This window comes from Elgaria multicarinata, chromosome 1 (genome assembly GCF_023053635.1).
Source record: "Elgaria multicarinata webbii isolate HBS135686 ecotype San Diego chromosome 1, rElgMul1.1.pri, whole genome shotgun sequence".
Lineage (NCBI taxonomy): Eukaryota > Metazoa > Chordata > Lepidosauria > Squamata > Anguidae > Elgaria > Elgaria multicarinata.
Window position 1 is genome coordinate 63,302,265 of NC_086171.1, and position 20,176 is coordinate 63,322,440.

General features: G+C 42.1%; 1 protein-coding gene across 1 annotated transcript; it reads right to left on the reverse strand.

Annotated features, from left to right (window-relative positions):
• Positions 1-1,488: 1,488 nt before the first annotated feature.
• KIAA1143 (KIAA1143 ortholog) lies at positions 1,489-17,729 on the reverse strand. Its single transcript, XM_063129279.1, has 3 exons — positions 17,555-17,729; positions 9,497-9,650; positions 1,489-2,360 (listed from the first exon to the last, which is right to left on the reverse strand). The coding sequence occupies exons 1-3, from the start codon at positions 17,660-17,662 to the stop codon at positions 2,161-2,163; spliced, it is 462 nt and encodes a 153-aa protein (XP_062985349.1). The 5' UTR covers positions 17,663-17,729; the 3' UTR covers positions 1,489-2,160.
• Between the last annotated feature and the right edge of the window lie 2,447 nt (positions 17,730-20,176).

Genomic DNA, 20,176 nt, shown 5'->3' on the forward strand with positions numbered 1-20,176 from the left:
ATGCATGATAAGGAATACATTCAACTATGTACCCATGAGATACAATGCCACAAATCCCATATGTTCATTTAGTAATTGGAAGACTCCCATCATAGATATCTTTCTGAATGTTCTCTTCAGAATAAGCCTACTAAGTGTCTATCAGGGTGCTTAAAAACAAGGCTTTTATCATGCCACCACTCTGCCCCACTAACAGAATTTTATGGGGTAGGGGTTCCAGATGATGACCTAGTTCGTGTGATGTGGTAAGCCACACTGGGTTGTCATTGTAGGTGGTTTCAGAATAGCTTGTTGTGAAGTTGGAACCTGGGGCGGTTTTTTCATCGTGGGTTGTTTTCCATGAACAAGCTACCCTGAAAACCCATGGTTTGTTGTTGGACTGTTCAGGGCAGCTTGTAATAATGTCTGAACCCGGTGAGGCAGTTTCATCATGGGTTGTCGGGAACAGCTAGAGAGCTGCCCAGCAAGAGTGGCGGAAACCCCTGCCGCTCCTCACAATACCTCATTCCAACAGTGCTCCTAAAAGTCAAGATCAAAGGACAAAAGAGAGTGTCCTGAATGTGTTTGCAAAATTTTAAAAGAAAAAACCAATCTTGCACAAGTGCTCAGGTTCAAAAATCTGCTCCAGTGGAATTTGCATATTCTCCCCTTCCACTTTACTGCTCTGCCTTGAAATTTGCGCATGCTCACCGATCCCCACCAGTGCTCTGTAACCCATATATGTCTGACAGCTAACAACAGATACCAGTGGACGGAAGTGACAAGCATAAAGGGCAGGGAGAGCACAGCTGTGGAAGGAACAGGCTTATTCTCAGGTTGGCTTAGTATAACGTGTGAACTCGCACATTGCCTTTCATGTTTTCCTACCACTTCTTCCCACCTTTTTTCTTACTATGGAAAATCTATTAAGAAAGAAAAGACAGAATAGCTGCACAACGCCTTCTGATGGTTAGTGTTAGCCCCCCTCCCATCTCCAAGCACCCAAGGTCTGTAACTGGGCAATGTTAAATCTATACCACTTTGGAATAGTGCAATAAGTTGAGGAGGAGCCTGTGTTTCCCCTCTGCATGGCGCCCCTCTTTGATCTTCCTCATGCTGAGTTCACAATCTCTTCAGTGAATTAAACTCAATGGCAAAACCACAGTTTGTGCACCCAGCTCTCTGAGATGACGTTAGACCATACAAGAAAGAAGTGGGACAGACAGCCTTCCGCCTCCCAAAAGGGAGGGAGCCGAGTAGATAAGCATCTGTCTTGAATGCTTTAGAAATAGGATATCCTTTCTTAGGGCTCAGTGTTAGACTAGTTAATCCATTCATTGGTTTTTTTCTTTTCAATGTCCATATGTTTGGAGCCTCTGTTATGTTCTAGATTAAAGGATAGTCATTTATAATAATATGAGGGGAAATACCATTAAGGAAGTTTAAGGCTGAGAAAACCATTTTTAATTTTCTGGGGAACAGAGGATGAAAACTGAAATAAACAGAAAATAATTTCACAGTCATTTAATCGTGGCATTAAAATATCAACTATACTAGAAACAGCTGTTGCACACAGCGACTTCAGATCAGCTCCTTGATGAAGCTTTACATTGTTAATCCTGCTACATGTTTTGTAGCAACACACAATCCATTCTTGGTTACAGAACACACTGAACTTCCAAACATTTTTCCACCAAAGGACACTCTGCGGCAGGGTTTCCCTTTTGAAATCAATACACTCCGTGTGATCAGAATCCCAGCAATTCTTCCAGTCCTTTGAGATGCAACAGAAAGCTTTGCCAGAGCAATATTTTACGTTTTTAGTCCACAGTAAGCAGACCTTCCACTCCTATGTTAGGGTAACCAGGTATAATTGGGCAAAACATGTTAATGAAGTTCTTGGGGAAACAAAAAGAGGGAAATGGTTGGCAGGTGAACCTGTTTGAAAACATATGGTGTGTGCACTTGTAAAGTTTTATTGCATGACACCAATTATATGGGGTATTAAAATTACAGTTGTAAGGATTTCTTTTGACAAGTTTTTGTTCAAAGATCTCCTTTCACAAGTATAGAAGTGAATTTATAAAAGAGAGAGGGTCAGACCCTCTGTCTCTGCTTCCATGATGCACTCAGTTTGACTTTTCGCCTCTAAGTAAACCTGTACATAAATATAAATTGTTCCTAATCATCACTGTCTTCTTCATCAAATGAAAGCAAGCTGCTATTTTTCACTTGCTTGGTTGTATTTGGGGAGGTTGGAGAATTTCTCTTGGTCTCTTTTTTCTTCTTGCTTGATGTGGCTGTCAAACCAGAATATTTCTCTTCTGACAACCGCTTGGGAGGTTTCCTGAACACAATCTTCCCATCTCCAGGATCAGCATCTATGGGGGGAAAGTACAAATGGTCATTTATGCACTCTCATACACCCCACTTTCTCACCCATCTTGTTTCCCAAACTACAGTAATCAGTATGGTATGGTATAGTTATCAAGAGATCCAGTGTGGCATAGCGGTTAAAGTGTTGGACTGGGACTCAGTAGATCCAGGTTCTAGTCCCTTACTCAGACATTAAGTGCACTGGGTGACTTTGGGCCAGTCACTGACTTTCAGCCTAACCTACCTTACAGGGTTGTTGTGAAGATAAAATGGACGAGGAAGAATATGTACCCTGCCTTGGGCTCCTTGAAGGAAAAGGCAGGATGTAAATGCAATAAATAAATACATAAATATCCCTGGGAGGAGCTCAGTGGGTAGTACACATGCTTTGCATACAAAATGTCCCAGGTTCAATCTTCAGCGTCTCTACGTAGGGCTGGGACAGACTCCTGCCTGAAACCCTGGAGAGTTGTAGCCTGTCAGTGTAGGCAATATTGAGCTAGATGGACCAGTGGTCTGACTCAATATAAAAGCAGCTTAAGTATGAAATAGTAAATTGTCTAAACGCACCAACCCACTCTCACTTTGCTATAAAGCCATCATGGGATAAGATGTAAAGAAATCATTGGAACAACCCAACTTTATGGTGGCTTCCACCAAATAATAAGTTGGAAATTATAATAAGGTCAGGTTGTTCCTATGATTTGCTCCCACTGTAACATTTCTAAAAGTTCATGAAAGCAAGACCTGGTCAACAGATTCCAAAATGAGCAAAGGTGTAAGAAAATATGATGTAACTAATTTAAGAAAATGGACAAAAGTGGCAAAGTATCTTCAAATCTAAATTTAGTAGCTAAACATATGGGTAATTTAAATAGAATAAGTTAAAGAAAATTTTAAAACAAAAATATCCCTAAACTGGGTATTTAATTTTTCCAGGACTATATAAACCGTCATTTATAAACCAACTAAACAATTTGCCTGTAAAGAATTTAGGGCTTCTTACCAATTTCTGAAAAGCTACATTCTGCTGGTCACACTGGCCTAATTCAGATGTCATAGCCAAACCATGTTTTGGCCTTCACAAACAGGCTCTGGGCTCACATTACCCTACCCTGTGCCTGTTTACCCTACCCTGTGCCTGTTGTATTCTCTTCCCCTCCTTATTGTTTTACCATGATTTAATTAGAATGTAAGCCTAAGCGGCAGGGTCTTGCTATTTACTGTTTTACTGTTTTACTCTGTACAGCACCATGTACATTGATGGTGCTATATAAATAAATAATAATAATAATAATAACATGCTTCCTCTTTCTTCTCCCTCTTTTGCTTGTACTCACTAATTATATCCATCCCTTCCTGGTTTATTGTAACTATAGTTTGCAATGATGTCCATATCAGGCAAACTGATCACAAATCAGTTACCACAAATCATTATAGTTCATCTCCACACAAAACTAGAAACCCAGTTCAAACCATGTTTTTCACTTTTGCAGTAAACATAGTTTACCAGTTTTAGACATCACACCAACTTAGTTTCTATAAAACAAGGAGTGAGAGGGTGGGGGAAGAATCCGAAAACATAAGGGAAGGATAGAGGGCACAATCCTAAAGCCTGTTCACAACAGCCAAATCACAGTTTTGTTAGGACATCTGAACTGGACCACCATGTAGTGTCAATCAACATGATCCACCAAACACTGCTGTACAGCTACGATTCATTTAAATGCAACCTACCCCACCCCACCCCACCCCACCCCAAAATAAATCATGGTTGTACAGCAAGTGGTGACTGATGGATTGCAACCAGCGTACATATATGGCCATCATAATATGATACATGAATGCTAATATATGTTATGCGTTTGCTTGGGGAAGTTTATGGAGATAAACTCTAGAGACTAGCAGCACTGGAGAGGAAGATCCACTGAAAGATTGAAGCATCTCAAAACTGTTTTGCTAGATATGAAAGCTATCGTCATGAATCACGAGGAAAGCCTCGTGCTGAAACAGCTTGCAATTTAGATGATTTATCGATGATAGAGCATTAAAGAATCTAAGCTTTTCCTGGGCAACCCATTTTTCTTAACTAAGTAACAGAATGTTTTAAAAATCAATTTTGTAATAGAAACTTGCCAAAAACACTGTGGTTGATTGATACTTATTTAATAACTTACTCTGTGCCCTCACACCACCATTATCTTGAGATTTATAATAAACCTACAGCCGTGATGGAACATGATACCTTTTTCATCAAGACTGTCATAAAAAGCAGTACAATGGTAGATTAACTATGAACAAGGTAGGAAGAACTTTTCCCAACCTGGTGCCCTCCATGTCAGTTGGGGTACCACTCCCAGAATCCAATACATCCAGAGGACAACAGTTGAGGAAGCCTGATATAGAGTGTACTCCAATCAGAATAATTACACTATTTCAAATCAGTTTTAGGACCCAAGCCTAACTCAGCTATGGTTTGAAAGAGTTGAAAATTCAGAGCTTCGTGAAGCCAAGAGGTTGTTCAACATTACTGCTCTACACCACTGCCTTTCTATAGTGGAACAGGAAGACAAGCTGGGCTGGTGTTATATCTCTTTGCCTTCCCCTCCAAGGTCTCATTTCATCCGTGGGGGTTTCCTGTCCACAGCTCTGTCCAGCCTCCCATGGCACAGGCTTCCATTGGAAAACACCACCACTTCCAATTAAATTAAGATCGGGTGCAGCACAGCACCAAGAGTTCTCCCGGTGCTGCCAAGAAGCATGTGGGTCGCAGCAAGGGCTGGCAGGAAGAGCAGGTGAAGAATAAGAAGGCAATTCCAAAGAACAAAGCTCATGGGCATGGAAGGTGCAAGAGCAGCTGGGCTTCAATGCCTGAGAGGGTTATGCATCACTTTAGGATGATGGCATTTCACCTGGGCTGCATGGCAGTGCGTTTATTAAATCAGCACTAAGAGACAATATAGAAACAAGAGGGGCTATAAAAATGTGTTCAATGAAATGTCCCCCAAAATCAGGCTCCGACTCTTACGTCTACCTATAAAGGGAAAAGGCTGCCAGAAGACAAAGATTAGGATACAATAGGTTGGCTCATGGAGATCCAAACCTTTCAATCAGAAACACCAACCAATTTTGGGGAGCCCTTGACTCACTTCACACTGTCAGCAGCAGGGAACAAAGGAATAAATCAGTGAGGAATGACTACAGGTAAAGCCTTAGGTACGCAGCTTGCTGAAAGAATAAAAAAGAAAAGACGAGATCCTAAATCAACTGAGCTAACGTGTTGAAGGAAAGCAACTTTGATTTGTGAGTGCCTGGAAAAAGAGATACCTTTCTTTCAGCTAGGAACAAAATACATCACACCCATTCTCAGATACACAGAGAGTGATGAATTTCTACTGCAACCTATACTTGGGCCAATGACCTCCAGAAACTGATGAGCAATCTATCCTAGAAGAGTTCAGAGAGGAATTTGTAAATGAAATAAATGCCATGTTAGAGGCTTGACAAAAGCCTATGCCAGGATTTGGAAGGAAAAATTGTTACAGAAAGTCAGCCAACAGTTGCAAATTACATTGGACTGAATGGTTAAGATTTTTTCCAGAAAAGAAGCAGAAGTTAATTTTAGTGGAGAGTGGAATAAAACATAGTAATAACAACATTGGAACAATAACATTAGCAGATCAGCAAAACTAAAGATAGCCCAGAAAGAATATATTTGATGGAAACAAGCAAACTAAGGCTTTAACAATAACTGCCAATGTTACTGGGAATAATGCAGAACGAGTGTCATGTATAACTACTTTTTAACAAATCCTGTATATGCTCTAACTGGATGCACTATGCGTCCTCCAAGTTTCTCGAGCCTGTGAAGTGGAGATGGTTGCTCAGAATGACAACACCCTAACCAGTCAACACACCATGAAATTGCAGTGGAAGTCTTGTCCGGCCCTACTCCTAAGAATGGGGCCTTCACCACATGCAGGTGTGTGGACATGCACAAATGATCATCTGTCATTAGGCTGGGCTCCAGGTGGCCTTGAATTCAGAGGTCTATATTTATTCATGTCAAACATATGGTGGCCAGCAGTGATTCCAAACTTAGGCACCCATGCATGTCTCCTTGTACACGAGCACATTTTCTTTAGAGTTTGTCTCTTGGAAAGTGTCTCCAGAATGATCAAACTGGTATTTAAACATCTCTGAGTTAAAAAAAAGAAATTCATACATTTGGGGATATGGTGGAAACAGGATTTTAGTCGGAAATTAGGTTAGATGAGACATATGCGTCTCCTTCAAAAAGAAAATTCTCCCACCAAATCACCCTGTTGCTTTTTAAAGTGGGACCTTTTAGAGGCGTCATTCTTCACAAACATGTTGACAAAAATATACACAACATATGGTACATTAAAAAAAATCACTCTGGGTGGAAGAGAGAATCATTCAAAACATTTAGAAAATAGACCCTCTTGATTAAGAATTTTTTTTCAAAAGGGACAGATAAAGCCATATTTCAAAATAGTATACTATAGAAGGAAAGAAGTTCCATATCTATACACAGTTTGTTTTCTCAGGTTTGTCATTTTTATCTGTATGGGTTTTTCACACAATGATGGGGTAAAATCCAACATAAATCCAAATCAGAGTAGGCCCATTGAAATGAATGGAACTTAAGTTAGTCTTATATTGGATTTTACTTATGATGTATTTTTTGTTTATAAAACCCAAACTTATTAGGGGTCGGATGTAATTACTCAGGGATTCAGGGCAGCTTTTTACTATATATGCCAGAAAAAGCACACATTTTACCCCATGTACATGCTGCTTAGACCCACAGCCAATCCTGGCTTCCTGGTGCAAGTGCTGATATAATGCAACTAAAAACATGCATCTGTTGTGTGCGTGCGCACACACATACATGTACTGTGTTTTAGGGATATGCATTAAAAACCTAGTGAGAAGCAGCCCTTAGAGCAGGATTTTTGAATAGGGAGCTGAGAGGCTGAAAAGGGGCTCAGATTTCATAAGAACATAGAGACTGAACACAGGGTCCCACTCTCTTTTTGCCTCCATGACAGAGCCCCATAGCTGGGTAAAATGTACAGTTAAAACAAACAGAGATATACAAAAAAGCCACAGAGCTTTATCGCCCCAGCAAGGTTGTGGCCTCATAGAGGCAACATTTACTCAGGCCAAACACTGAGTAGCTTAACTGCAAGCTTGCTAGAAGAATCCTTTGGCTTTCTCCTGCATCACCTGCACATGGATATCTAGCCTCTCATTTAGAAGGCCTTCACACCAATGTTTCTACCAGCATGGCACCTCACAATTCTCAGACCGCCACGCTCATCCACCTAAAGGTGTTTAAAATTAAACAACAACAACTACAACAACATCAGCATACTGAATCAAAGAGTACTGAAGACATCTATTTTTTCCCCTGGTGTTGAAAGTCAAGTTGTATACAAGGTTATGGAAATAACAGCAGCTCACTAAGTCTGACAATCAACTCAACGTCAGCATAAACTCTTAAAGTGCTAAAGCAGCACTTTGGGATACAGAAAGTGTACTTTGATGCCCTGGCAGATAATGTGTGGCATATGGGTTTTAAAAAAGCCCACCAAACAAACGAGGGGGAGTGGGGGAAGAAAGCAAGCAAATTGAACACGACTAGAATAACATTACAGTTTGAATGAGTAAGGACACTTGCTGCCAAGTTTTTGGACTTGTGCATACATTAAAATGTCCCAGAGGCCAGATGTACCAGAAAAATCAATTCCAGAGATTATAATGAATACATGAAAAAGGCATTATACACCAATTACCATTTTCTGCTTCTATGAAATTCTATCTGGTAAAAAAAAAATACCTTTGACAGGAGAGTAATTCTCTCTAGGATTCAAGTGCAAGCTTTTTTTAAAAATGTGCATAAACACATTTAAGCATATTTATTTTTAGAAACTAGTTTAGCTTCCACTAGTAAATTAATGTTAGGAGAAAAAATTATCTAAGTGTTTATCTAAGAATGGTTAGCTGGGGAATGCTGGGCATTGCAGGACTTTTCTTCTGTCTAAACATGCCTAGGATTGCACCCTAAGAGTTAGTTTTTTGCTAAAGATATCTCGGTAAGGTGGTGATCAGTTAGGAATTCTTCCCCCTGAAGAGGCGTAGTTAAAAAAAATGGTGCAAGCATGTCAAAGATGTTCAGTTCTTGAATGCTATCTTCCTCATGTACAAGGCTCTGTATAATGACATAAGGAGTTGTCTTAGGGCTTCTCTACAACAGGCTTTTATCCTGCAATTGAGACTGGCTACTCACAGAAGACAGCAGGCCCTTTACATTATGTTGTCAACCTTCAGGGCCTCTCCCATGCTTTGTGACCATTTGTAGCAAGGAAAATGCACTACTTTAAAATGGCAGTTTGAATCGCTCCAAGTAATTACAGAGTTGCATTGTAACCATAGCTATACAATATCGTCACTTAGTGGCTATATAATGAAACAGACAAAACTTGAAAAGAAAGGAAATCCCCGTAAAATAAAAAGGGGAAGCGCATGTAAAGGGGCGCTCTTAATCCCACAAAGAATCCAGAATCAGAAGCCCCAGCAAAGTTTCAGGATAAAAAGCCTGGTGTAGAGAAGCCCTTATTCAGAGTCAGAACATCCGTATTTCTGCCTGTCCCTTTCCCTCGGCTGCTGCTGCCATCCATCATTCTTGCTGTTAACATCTGCCTATCCCCATCCCATTATTTGTCGTCTAAAGGGGTGAAAATGAGAACAAGCGGAGAAAAAGAAAGCACACGGAAAGAAATCCTCTGCAGAGCTCAAACAGCCGCAGGAGAAAAGCAGTCTGTGCAATGGTAGCCAAAGGAATGGGAAGTGGTGGGAAGATCATGGAGTGAATGGTGGAGACAGTGGGGATAAGGAAGCCAGGCAGCAAGCAGAGCAAAGCGTTGATAAGCATCGTGCCCAAAGTTCCTGATAAAGTAGGAGGCTGCCTTACGTAGACTGTTGTTCTGCTAAGTAAAGGAACACTGAATGTTCTGGATGAAGACTCATAAGAAAATGGAATTGCTTTTACTCCCACCCCTTTCTCTCTGTCCACTGGTCACCTCGGGGAGTAGCTTAGCATTCCAAAGCATACCTGTGTCCTTGGAAACCTCTTTATTCTCCTTTTTGATCTTCATCACTTCTTCTGCAGTCAGATCTCCCTTTTTCAGTACAATCACCTGGGGCTGTTCATCCTCCTTGTCACTCCCATCATCATCATCATCTTCAGGAGCTGGGAGCTGCTCTCTCTAGAAGAAACAGGAAAAGCCAAGCTAGTCAGATGACCATCCCAGAAATAACCTTTACACAAGCAGTTGGTTACCTGTAAACACAGTTGGCGGAGAAAAAAGCAAACCTAACAAAAGCAGTTGGTCTTATGGACATAAACAAACCCCCGACTTTGAATTATAGTGAAAAACGTTGTACATAGAATGTGTGTGTGTCAAGAGCTTTCCAAGGAAGTGTGTTTCATGAGAATGGATCAACAGGAAGGCAGTCAAAAAAGGAATGACCAACTCACTCCCGAATTTGAATGAGGAAGATGGTTAGTAGGCCTATACTGGCATCTGACTGGTTCTTTTAAATAAGGAAAGGAACTTAAATCATCAAACTCAACATGGCATAAAATTATAGAATTTCAGAAGGCAGGCTGGGCTGAAACCCTTCTCCCTGTCATGCGACTCTTCTATCTACATTCAAATAAGAGCTACCTTGCCTGATTCCCTGCATCATGTAAATTGGCTCCTGGAAGTGCTCTTTTGGGGCAATGCATGCAACTAATCATGCATTGTGTCCAGTAAGGAATGAACACCTTGTTAAGAGAAAGAAAATGAAACTTTCAGGCAGCAACAGTCAGTGCAGTGTAATGTTAGATGGCCCCACACTTCTGCCATGGACTCACTATAGGGCCTTGGAAAAATCACTCTCTCCCAGCCTCTGTTGTCAGCAGTAAAAATGGGAGAACAAGTGACCTACCGTTATGAGACCAGGAAGGGGAATAACTTTTCTTCCTGGTGGACCCTTTCTTTAAGTGGATTCCCTAAGAAAAGCACTTCTGATAGGCTGTCACCAGTCAGGATGAACCTCCTGACCTACTCTAGTGGATCTAGCTGCTTAGGAAGTTTCTGAGCCCTATTACCAAGGACCCCCCTCTCTTCAGCTCAGACCTAGAAAATAGAAAGGTGCTTTGGATTTTCCTTCCCGAAGTCCAGAAACTGAGAACTTCCCATCCCCCTTCTTAAAATCGGAAAACATAAGCGGTACCTTTGTAACTGCATGGTCTTTTACATGGGAACAGTTCAGTGAGAAATCCCCTTTTAAAACAATACAGCCAAATGTCATATAATATATATATATATATATATGCAACAATCACACATATATTCAGAATTCAAAACCAAAATCAAAAAGTCACATTATCTGGTCACATTACCTACTTGAGTATAGTCTTGGGTCCTAGAACATATGGTGAGTTTACTGCAGAGAGGATGGTCAGACAGAGAGAGAGCATCCGGCTTCCATTTAGGTGGTATACAGGAAAACTCTAGCAGGACTGAAGGGATCTTTTTTATGATGATCTCCAGTCAACGAAATCCAATAAAGTGATAGCCTCCATTTTTTGTGTCAGCGGTCTAGCCAGCAAACCAGAAAAATACTGAGTGGCTGGACCTACCTTCTTAACAACTATAACTTACATCTCCCAAGGCCCAAGGTGATTGGAACCAGGCAGCCTATTCAAGAAAAGGGATTACGGTTTCATTTGCATTTTGGAGAACAAAGAAGTGAGATAAGGCTAGATAAAACTATTCAGGTTGCCCAGCATGATGCCAACTGACCCTAGGAGTCTATATCAGAAGTAGTTATTTGTCACACCTACCTTATTGGGTCTTTCTGAGATCATACATAATATAGTAACAGCACAATCCTGTATGTCTACTCAGAAGCAAGTCCCATTGAGTTCACTGAGTCATACTAATAGGTGATTTGTTATATTATAAATGCTTTAAAGTGCTTTAGACTACAATCCAATGCTGTGTATAGGATGGCGGCTTAAAGTACTTTTAAATATTGTTATAACAATTTTACTGCCCAGTTCTAACCAACTTCACTAAAAAAAAAGTCTGTTTGGTATCAATGCAATTTATTTCCAAATAAGTATGTTTTGGATTGCAGCATTAATTGCAAAGTACAAGACAAAGGACGGATCCAGATTTAGTCATTCTTTGAGTAGATCCACTGAAAGCAATGGGTTATAAATTAGTCACAATAAACCTAACTCTCATGGATTATAATGAGTTTACTATAAGTATAACTAAATTTGGATTCAACCCAAATAATGTAATCTTTTGGAGCATGCTCAAAGCTGAATAGTCAAAAAAACATACACTTCACATAGTTCTAGTTACCAGTTAGATTTAATCTTCCTGGAATTCATTCCATGCTTGGGAAACTGTTATATTCAAAGACAGCTACATTTAAAACAACTCAAATACTTTCAGATTTATATAAAGTGCAAGTACTAGTCAGTCAGCTTGCATCTAAAATATAACACTGACAGCTTTTTATCTACGCAAAGCAACCCAGCTTGAAAGTTTGTACTGCTTCTCATTTCTGCATCCCCAGAATATTCACTAGCACAAGCAGAATAGGAAAACAATCCAACCATCAAATGCAGAACTACAAATTGCTTTCCATCACACTGCATGAAACTGTCAGAGAAGTGTTGATACTAAGGACAAACAGGAAGATGTTTCTTCCTTCCCTTTCAAATTGGTTGCCTTTTTCCCTTTGGAAATTTGTTAATTTGGACTGAGTCTTTCCTATCTGTTAACCCAAGGGTGGGGAACCTTGGGCCTATTGGCCAAATCCATCCTTCCAGGGGGGCCAAATCTCTCCCTCCTGGGGTTCCTAAGATGACCATGTAACTTTTGCCCTTCCCAGCTTTGTGCAGGTTTTTCCCCATTCTAAAAGGTTGAAATGCCGCTTCTGAAGTTTAGCATTCACAGTAAGAGCTTTAAGTTAAAATATGCTAGTATTTGTTGGTGTTTTTAGCCCTCCCCTTTTACCCCACCCATCCCAGAATGTGGCCCCCAAGAGCTTCTCCAAAATTGAATTTGGGCCTCCAGGTTGAAAAGATTCCCCACCCATGGTCTAATCCAACTCTTCCTATTTTGAGAGAGGATACCCTATACACAAAGCACCGAAGAATCTCCAAGAAGAAAGTTTCAACAATCATTTTCAATAGCCCTGTTCAGCCCAAATATGAGGATACATGATATGTGGCAATGGTAGGGGGCTGCTGACCCTATGCTGGACTTCCACATGTTCATTCAAACCTCTGCACAGTCATTATATTCATAGAAACTGTACCTGCATAGGCTCCTCAGCTCAATCTGTATCCTGCATAAATGCCAGTGCAGATTGTGAGGAGGGAATGAAAGCATGTACACCTTGTTCATGTGTAGGTATGGGTCATCACAGGCAGAACCAGCAGGCATTACCCCCATTCCACATGATTTGGTCAGCTGAACAGGCTAATATCAATAGCTCTATCTATTGTGGTCTGGCAATCACGTATGTTCACAAGTGCAAGTTTCATTAATCACACAATCGGTTAATTAGTTGCAGTCCTCTTCTCATGATGTATTTCTGATGTGGCTTTGGGGGACTGATAAAAAAATGTAAAGTTGTCCCAATACATGGGTCTGATCCCAATAAAATGTAGTTCAGTGCTCCTAAAGGTAAAATGTACGGTAACTTGCTAAAATGGAATCAGGTGCTATAGGGGTTCATAAACTGAACCTCAAACAATTGTCTTTTAGTACAATTTGATGGTTAAAAGCTAATGTCAATTTAACAAATGAAGTTGTATCAGAAGCCCAGGAAATAACAAGTTCTACTCTACTCAACACAGATCAACTCGGATTCTATGTTTCTAAAAAGCTGAAATAAACATGTTAACCCAGAGAAGATTACCTGTTTGGCCTCATAACAGCCCTTCAAGTTATGTTAGGCTAAATGGCAGTGGCTGTGCTCAGACATCACAATAAATCATGATTTATTGTGTATGGGTGGGGCTGTTTAGGCTGCCCTGCCTGTCTATCCTGCCTTTTTTCTAACATGCAACACTGCATCAGGTACCCAGATGGACTCCCATTCAGGCCCTGACTGACTAGATCCAGGCTTGGTTAACTGTAGCAAGATTGCTGCATGATGTGCCTTCAGACCATGTCCAATAACTGGCTTATACCTGAGGCCTTCAACACAGTGTCCATGCCTGCCAGACTCCCTGTCCCTCCTGAATTATATTTTTAAAGGTTTTTTTTTTAAACTAAAAAAATTAACTAGGAGGCTGGCATGCTGCAAAGCAAAGTATCAGCCTCTATTATTTATATTTATTTATTCATTGCATTTCTATACCGTCTAATAGCCGGAGCTCTCTGGGCGGTTCCTGCTGCTGTCTGACAATAGTAGGGTGACCATATCGAAAGGAGCACAGGGCTCCTGTATCTTATAGCAGGAGCTATACTAGAGTGACCAGATTTAAAAGAGGGCAGGGCACCTGCAGCTTTAACTGTGGTGATGAAGAGGGAATTTCACCAGGTTCTCCATATATACAAATGACACCTGCTGAAATTCCCTTTTCTATGCAACTGTTAAAGATACAGGAGCCCTGTCCTCCTTTTCATATGGTCACCCTAGGCTTGAGACCACTGCAAGAATTGGCAGTGTCATTTCTTCTATCACACATGCTAGTTTAGTATCATTGGTCAAAGCAGCCATTAATGCTGCAAGGTGTTAGGTTAGAAATAACGTTACGGTAAGTCAGTTTAGCTCGCGCTCCCTCTGCTGTTTGTTTCTGCAAAAGTAGCACACAGATCACTCAGACGAACCCTTTCCCCAAATTCCATAGCTCCCTGCACCTTTCTTTCAGCTCAGGCTTCTGCTTTCACACACACCCCGCCCCTTATCCTTCTCTCAGTTTCCTGCTTCCTCAAGCACACTGCTTATTTCCCCACTGGAGGATCTTCAGCAATCCTGCCTTTGGTGTTCCTTCACTCCCCTCCTATTCAGCATCCCATCCACCAATCTCTGTGTATATATTCAGCACTCCACTTGTTCTACAAACAGCTCCTCTGGTTTCCTAAATCAGAAGCGATCAGGATTTAATCGCTAATAACTGCTATTTTTCAATATTCACTTCACTCAACAAAGCCCCCTAGGGGTCTCATCATTTCTCCATTAGGGCCAATTCATACAAATAAACTGATGTTTTGGCAACATGGTTTGACTGGATCTGCGCAGAGTTCAGCAGATGGTGAAATATTTGTGCGATTCCTTTAAGTACCTTCCCAGCTCACAACTCAAACAACTATGGATGCTTCGAAATAAGGCTTTTATCATGCAATCGCCTGTCTCATTCACCGAATTTTACAGGAGATCCAGACAATATTTTCAACTTGTAACTCTTCCATGTCTTCCCACCACTTCCATTTTATTCCTTTCCATAAAAAAATCAATTAAGAAGGAAAACAGCTGCACAATGTCTTGACTGTTAGCATTAGGAGTCCATCACAGGAAGCATCCCCATATGTACAGGGGCACACAGAGCAACTTTGCATTTGGTTGCAAAAACTGACTAATTTAACACTTGCAGCACTGGAACTGTGCCACTAAAAAATAGGTATTTTACTATCTCCATGCATTTCTTGCATACATTGATGGATCTTTTCCCCCTGCAAAGAGAATCAACACATATAGGGATTGGAAGACTTGGTATCTCATTAGTTCATAGGAGCATAGGAAGCTGCTTCATACTGAGTCAGACCACTGATCCATCTAGCCCAGTATTGTCAACACTGACTGGCAGCAGTCTAGTCAGAGAGAAACTTTGCTACCCGATAGACAGAGGTGTAAAAAATTATGTATTGTGTGGAGAAAGTGGATAGGGAGACATTTTTCTTCTTCTCTCATAAAGAACCCAGAGTCATTCCATGAAGCTGATTGGTGGGAGTTTCAGGATCATAAAAACTATGTGCTATTCATCACACAGTGCATAGTTAAACTATGGAATTCACTACTACAAGACGTAGTGGCTGAGTTTGGACAACATGCTAAGCAATGGGGGTGGGTAGTAGGAACAGAATGGGAAACTGTTGATTAGCGTATCGTCCGAATTCAACCACTGATAGCCACCAATTTGGATAGCTTTAAAAGGGGGTTAGATAGGGTGACCATATGGAAAGGAGGATAGGGCTCTTGTATCTTTAACGGTTGTATTGAAACGGGAATTTCAACAGGTGTCATCGGTATGCAAGCAGCACCTGGTGAAATCCCCTCTTCATCACAACAGTTAAAGCTGCAGGAGCCCTGTCCTCACTCTAGCATAGAACTATAGGAGAGGGCAGGGCTCCTGCAGCTTTAACTGTAGTGATGAAGAGGGAATTTCACCAGGTGTTGCATGTATATCAATGAAACCTGCTGAAAATCCCTTTTCTATTCAACTGTTAAAGATACAGGAATGCTATCCTCCTCTCCATTTGGTCACCCTAGGTTAGAGACAAGTTTCTGGAGAATGCTATCAATAGCTACTAGCCCTGATAGCTATGTGCAATCTCCAGTATCAGAGGCAGTAAGTCTATGTGCACCAGTGTTGCTGGTGTACACCATGGGTGGGAGGGTGCTGTTGCACTCAGGTCCTGCTTGTGGGTTCCCGGTCAACAAGTGATTGGCCACTGTGTGAACAGAATGCTGGACTAGATGGACCCTTGGTCTGATCCAGCATGGCTCTTATGATCTTCTGGAGGTCAGGCTAGCACCAACACTAGGCTGCTTCTAGCGCCTCCTGAAAACATGTTTTGAGAAGCCTTCCCCAACTGACTAGCCACTGTTTTTCTGGCTCCTTTGTTTTTAAATTGAATAATTTGAATTTGCTTTTTAAATCTTCTTACTTTTACTGTTTATATCTATGTTCACCGCTCTGGAAACTGCGTTAGATAATTGAGTGGTATATAAATGTTGTAAATAAATAAAGTCCACAAGCTGTGAAGTAAAAATTACAGTTGTATTGCCTGCCGGTGCAATCACAGCACAAAACCATGAATCTGGGGCATAAACCTTCATAGATACTCTGGATTTTTATCAGAGCCAAAATCAGCACCAGATCACATTTGAGTCCCTGGAATGCACCATAAACACCATGGTTTTGGTAGTATGTAAAAATCTAGAAGATCCATGAGAATTAATGTCACAGATGCTTGTACCACAGAGGCATTGTCAAAGTTCTAGATCCATACTGTTTATGTTGCAATCTGTGGGCACAGAGATGTCCTCAATTTGATGGTGGTTCTTACATCCCAAGTAAGAGATCCCTGGCTTTTGTGCTTGTTTTTGCACCATCATGAAGTCCTGACTCCATGATTTTTACGGCGCAATCAATGGGCATGGATGTCACCATTGACATTCGATGTCAAATTCAATTGAGGGCTTGATGGCAACCTATAGAAAATTTGAAGCAATTTACCCGAGATCCATATTTTTTGTGCCATGGAGGTGCTGTGAAATCCATGATGAAACATGGGTATGGATTTGATTGCTGCTTCAAAGGGGATCCACTGTAAACACCATGAAGTTCCATGCCATGTTTTGGTGCCCAGGAAACGCAGGCAAGCAAAGAATCTGTAATTTTTACGCAGCTGCAAACTTTAATTGGCTAATGGGGCGTGAAAAGGGAGAGATCCCACGTGAAGAATGAGGTGAATTCATGAGGCTGCTTTTGATTTACTTGATCCGACTTTAGCCTTCTTCCACTGAAGCTGCTAAAGCAAGATTAAAATGCCCAGTTAAGGTGGAACCGGGGAGTTGCGGTTCACTTCCTTTGCAATCATCCTAGATGACCCTAATAAAGGCCTTGCCCTCTCGCTTTCGGACCTTTCCCCCTCAGGGACAAAACTGCTGCCTGCCGCTCAAAGCACAGCCGTCCTGCCGAAATAAGCCCGCTTGCTCAGGTCTGAAGGGGGTCGCTCCCCTGCGGCAGGTGCTGAAGGCATACATGCGACCCCTTTCGCCGCCTCTGCCCAGGAACCGAGCTGAAAGGGCGGAGCAAACGGGGACGACGAAGTGGGGACGGAGGGCGGGCGTCTGGCGTCGTTACCTTGGTGTCCACCGTGGGCCCCTCTCGGTAGCCGACCCGCTCCTTGAAGCGGCTCAGGAAGGCGGGCTCGGCCGGCCTCACATACGAAACCTGGTTCCTTTTGCTCATGCTGGTGGCGGGGCTATAAGCCTAGAGTACCTGGAGGCCAGCGTGAAAGCACGGCGCGTCACACCAACCTCCGCCCCTTTCCGCCATCTTTCCCTCCGTCACGTGACAGAGGCTGCCCCGCTCCCGCGTTGGCTTCACAGCTGCGACGGCGGCTTCCTTAGCGCTAAATTCAAAAAGGGCGCCATTTTGAGCAGGGACTTCAGTCACCGACGGAGACGGAGTTGGAGAAGAAAGGAGGGATAAAGAATGCCTGCCGGGAGAAAGGGTAAGAGACGCACGGCGTGGGACCCTGTAATGGGGCTTGAAGGAGGCTCCTGCCGCTTGGTCCGACGAACCCGGAGTTTTGTCTTGAGGTAGCAATTAGAAGTTTTGAATGGCAGCCCTGTATTCAATTGTATGTTGCTGTGCGGGGAAGGGTTAGAGGCGATTATTACCGGTGCATTCGCAAGAGAGATAAAAGGAAGACAAAAGGGGAGCGGCTTAATCCTTAGCCCCCGCCTCAGGGCCATCACAGCAAGCAAACAACGGTTTGTTGGTGTGGGTTTAAGCACACACCACTTTCCGCGTCCTGTGGAGAAAAAGGGGGGAGAGACAACAGCAGCAGCAGCAGCAAAAACCATCTACCGCCCTTTGTGCCCTGCCTGCTCTGTCTCGCCTGCGAATTGCTGTTGCACTGACCTTCCCGGTTCGCCGGAGCTGGCGCGAGACGGGAAGCAAGAGAGCAAAAGCCTGGCGCGAGGCCCCAGCCAAATGGGCGGGGCGCGAACCCTCCGGCAACCCAGAATTGGAGAGAGAGAGAGAGAGAGAGAGATCGGATGGGATCGCAAAACAAAACACACACACAAATCCTGTCTCGGTAGAAATAGCGGAGGAGGCCACGTGATGAGGAGCCGCTCTGGCCTCTTTCCAAGAGAGGGGGCGGCAGAGGGTCTTGAGCCCCGCGCGCAATCGCGGGCTCGGCGCTTTTGGGAGAGATTAGCGCAGGGAAATTGGGCTGTATGTTACCGTCCTTTTTCTGTAAGGCTAGAGTAGGAAAGTGGCTGTGAGGAATGCTTAAGGAGGAAGCCAATTATGTTGGTAAAGTGTGTGTCTTTGTTCGTATTTCTTCGATTCTAAGACGCACTTTCCCCCCTAAATAAACAGCTCTAAAAATGGAGTGCGTCTTACAATCGATGGCGTCTTAGAATCGAAGAAATATGGTATATATATATTTAAGGCAGTGTGATTTTTTTAATTACCTCCCATCGAAATCAGTGCAACTGACTAAGTAAACGTTGTTAAGACTGGGCTTTGAGCAGACAAGACGGGATTCAAGATCCATTGAACTCCATGGAACTCGAGTTGGATCCACACGTGCAGCAGAATGCGTGGTAGAGTTCTGTGGTGACCGCGTGGATGGGGGGCGAGTGGAGAAATCGCATGTTTGAATACTGCCTTACTTTTTAAAAAACAACAACACTTTAAAAAAGAAAAAAGAAAGCCCCTGTGAATAGGAAACTAGCATTGTATGGCAATGCGTCCTGGGCTAGACTCTTTGATCTTGTTCTGCACATGCAAATTTTTAGTTTTCAACACAGGGGAGCATTAAAGAAACACAAACTCCTTAGTGTTGTGCATGTGTCAATTCTGCCATTCTTTATAGCAGGAGTAAGAACCTGGAGCCTTCCAGATGTTTGGGACTATAACTCCCATCAGACACATCCAGCAAGGCAACGGTCAAGGATTATGGGAGTTGTAGGGCATTTGGGGCCCTACTCCTGCTTTAAAATAGGCTTATGATTGAGGGGGGGGGGTATTTCTGAAAGTTGAAAATGAATGGACTACTTAAATCCTGTAGTGCTCCATCCAAAGAGACCCCAACTTCAAAATAATAACAGTGATAGTAATGTACGATTAATGTGTTTTGTTATTTTTTTAAACAAACCTAATGCAGTACAGGGCATCAGTTAATGCTTTATAAATTATTAAACCCCATCATGCCCCCATCCTCGTCATGCACAAAATTAAGTTTATTATTAACCGCTTCTTCTCTAAGCTCATAGTGATTGCCTGTATTAGTTTCTTAGACATTACAAAGAAAGAAGGTGATGGTGAACTGTCAAGATTGCAGTTCCAGCTGAAGAGTAAAGAAACTGGACAGGTTTCTGACAGGTTGCTGTTTCTAAACTCTTTTCTGGTCTACCCCTGAGTTAAACTATCCATCAATATATATATTTGACATCTGTTGTTGCATGTTTTTAAAAGGTCTAATGAAATGCACTTTAGGCCATCAAAGCTTATGTCCTAATAAATCCATTAGTCTTTAATCTGCCATAGGCCTATTGTTTTTCTGCTGAAGCCTGATATGGCCACCTCTATTGAAGTAGTATATTTTAATAATCCCTAAGCAGTGTGATCCTATGCATGTCTATTTGGAAGTAAATATCTGTAGGATTCCAGTCTAAATCAGAGATAGACTACACAAGGCATGGTTGCACATTGTACCTAACAGGTCTGATTTCCAGAATAAGGACA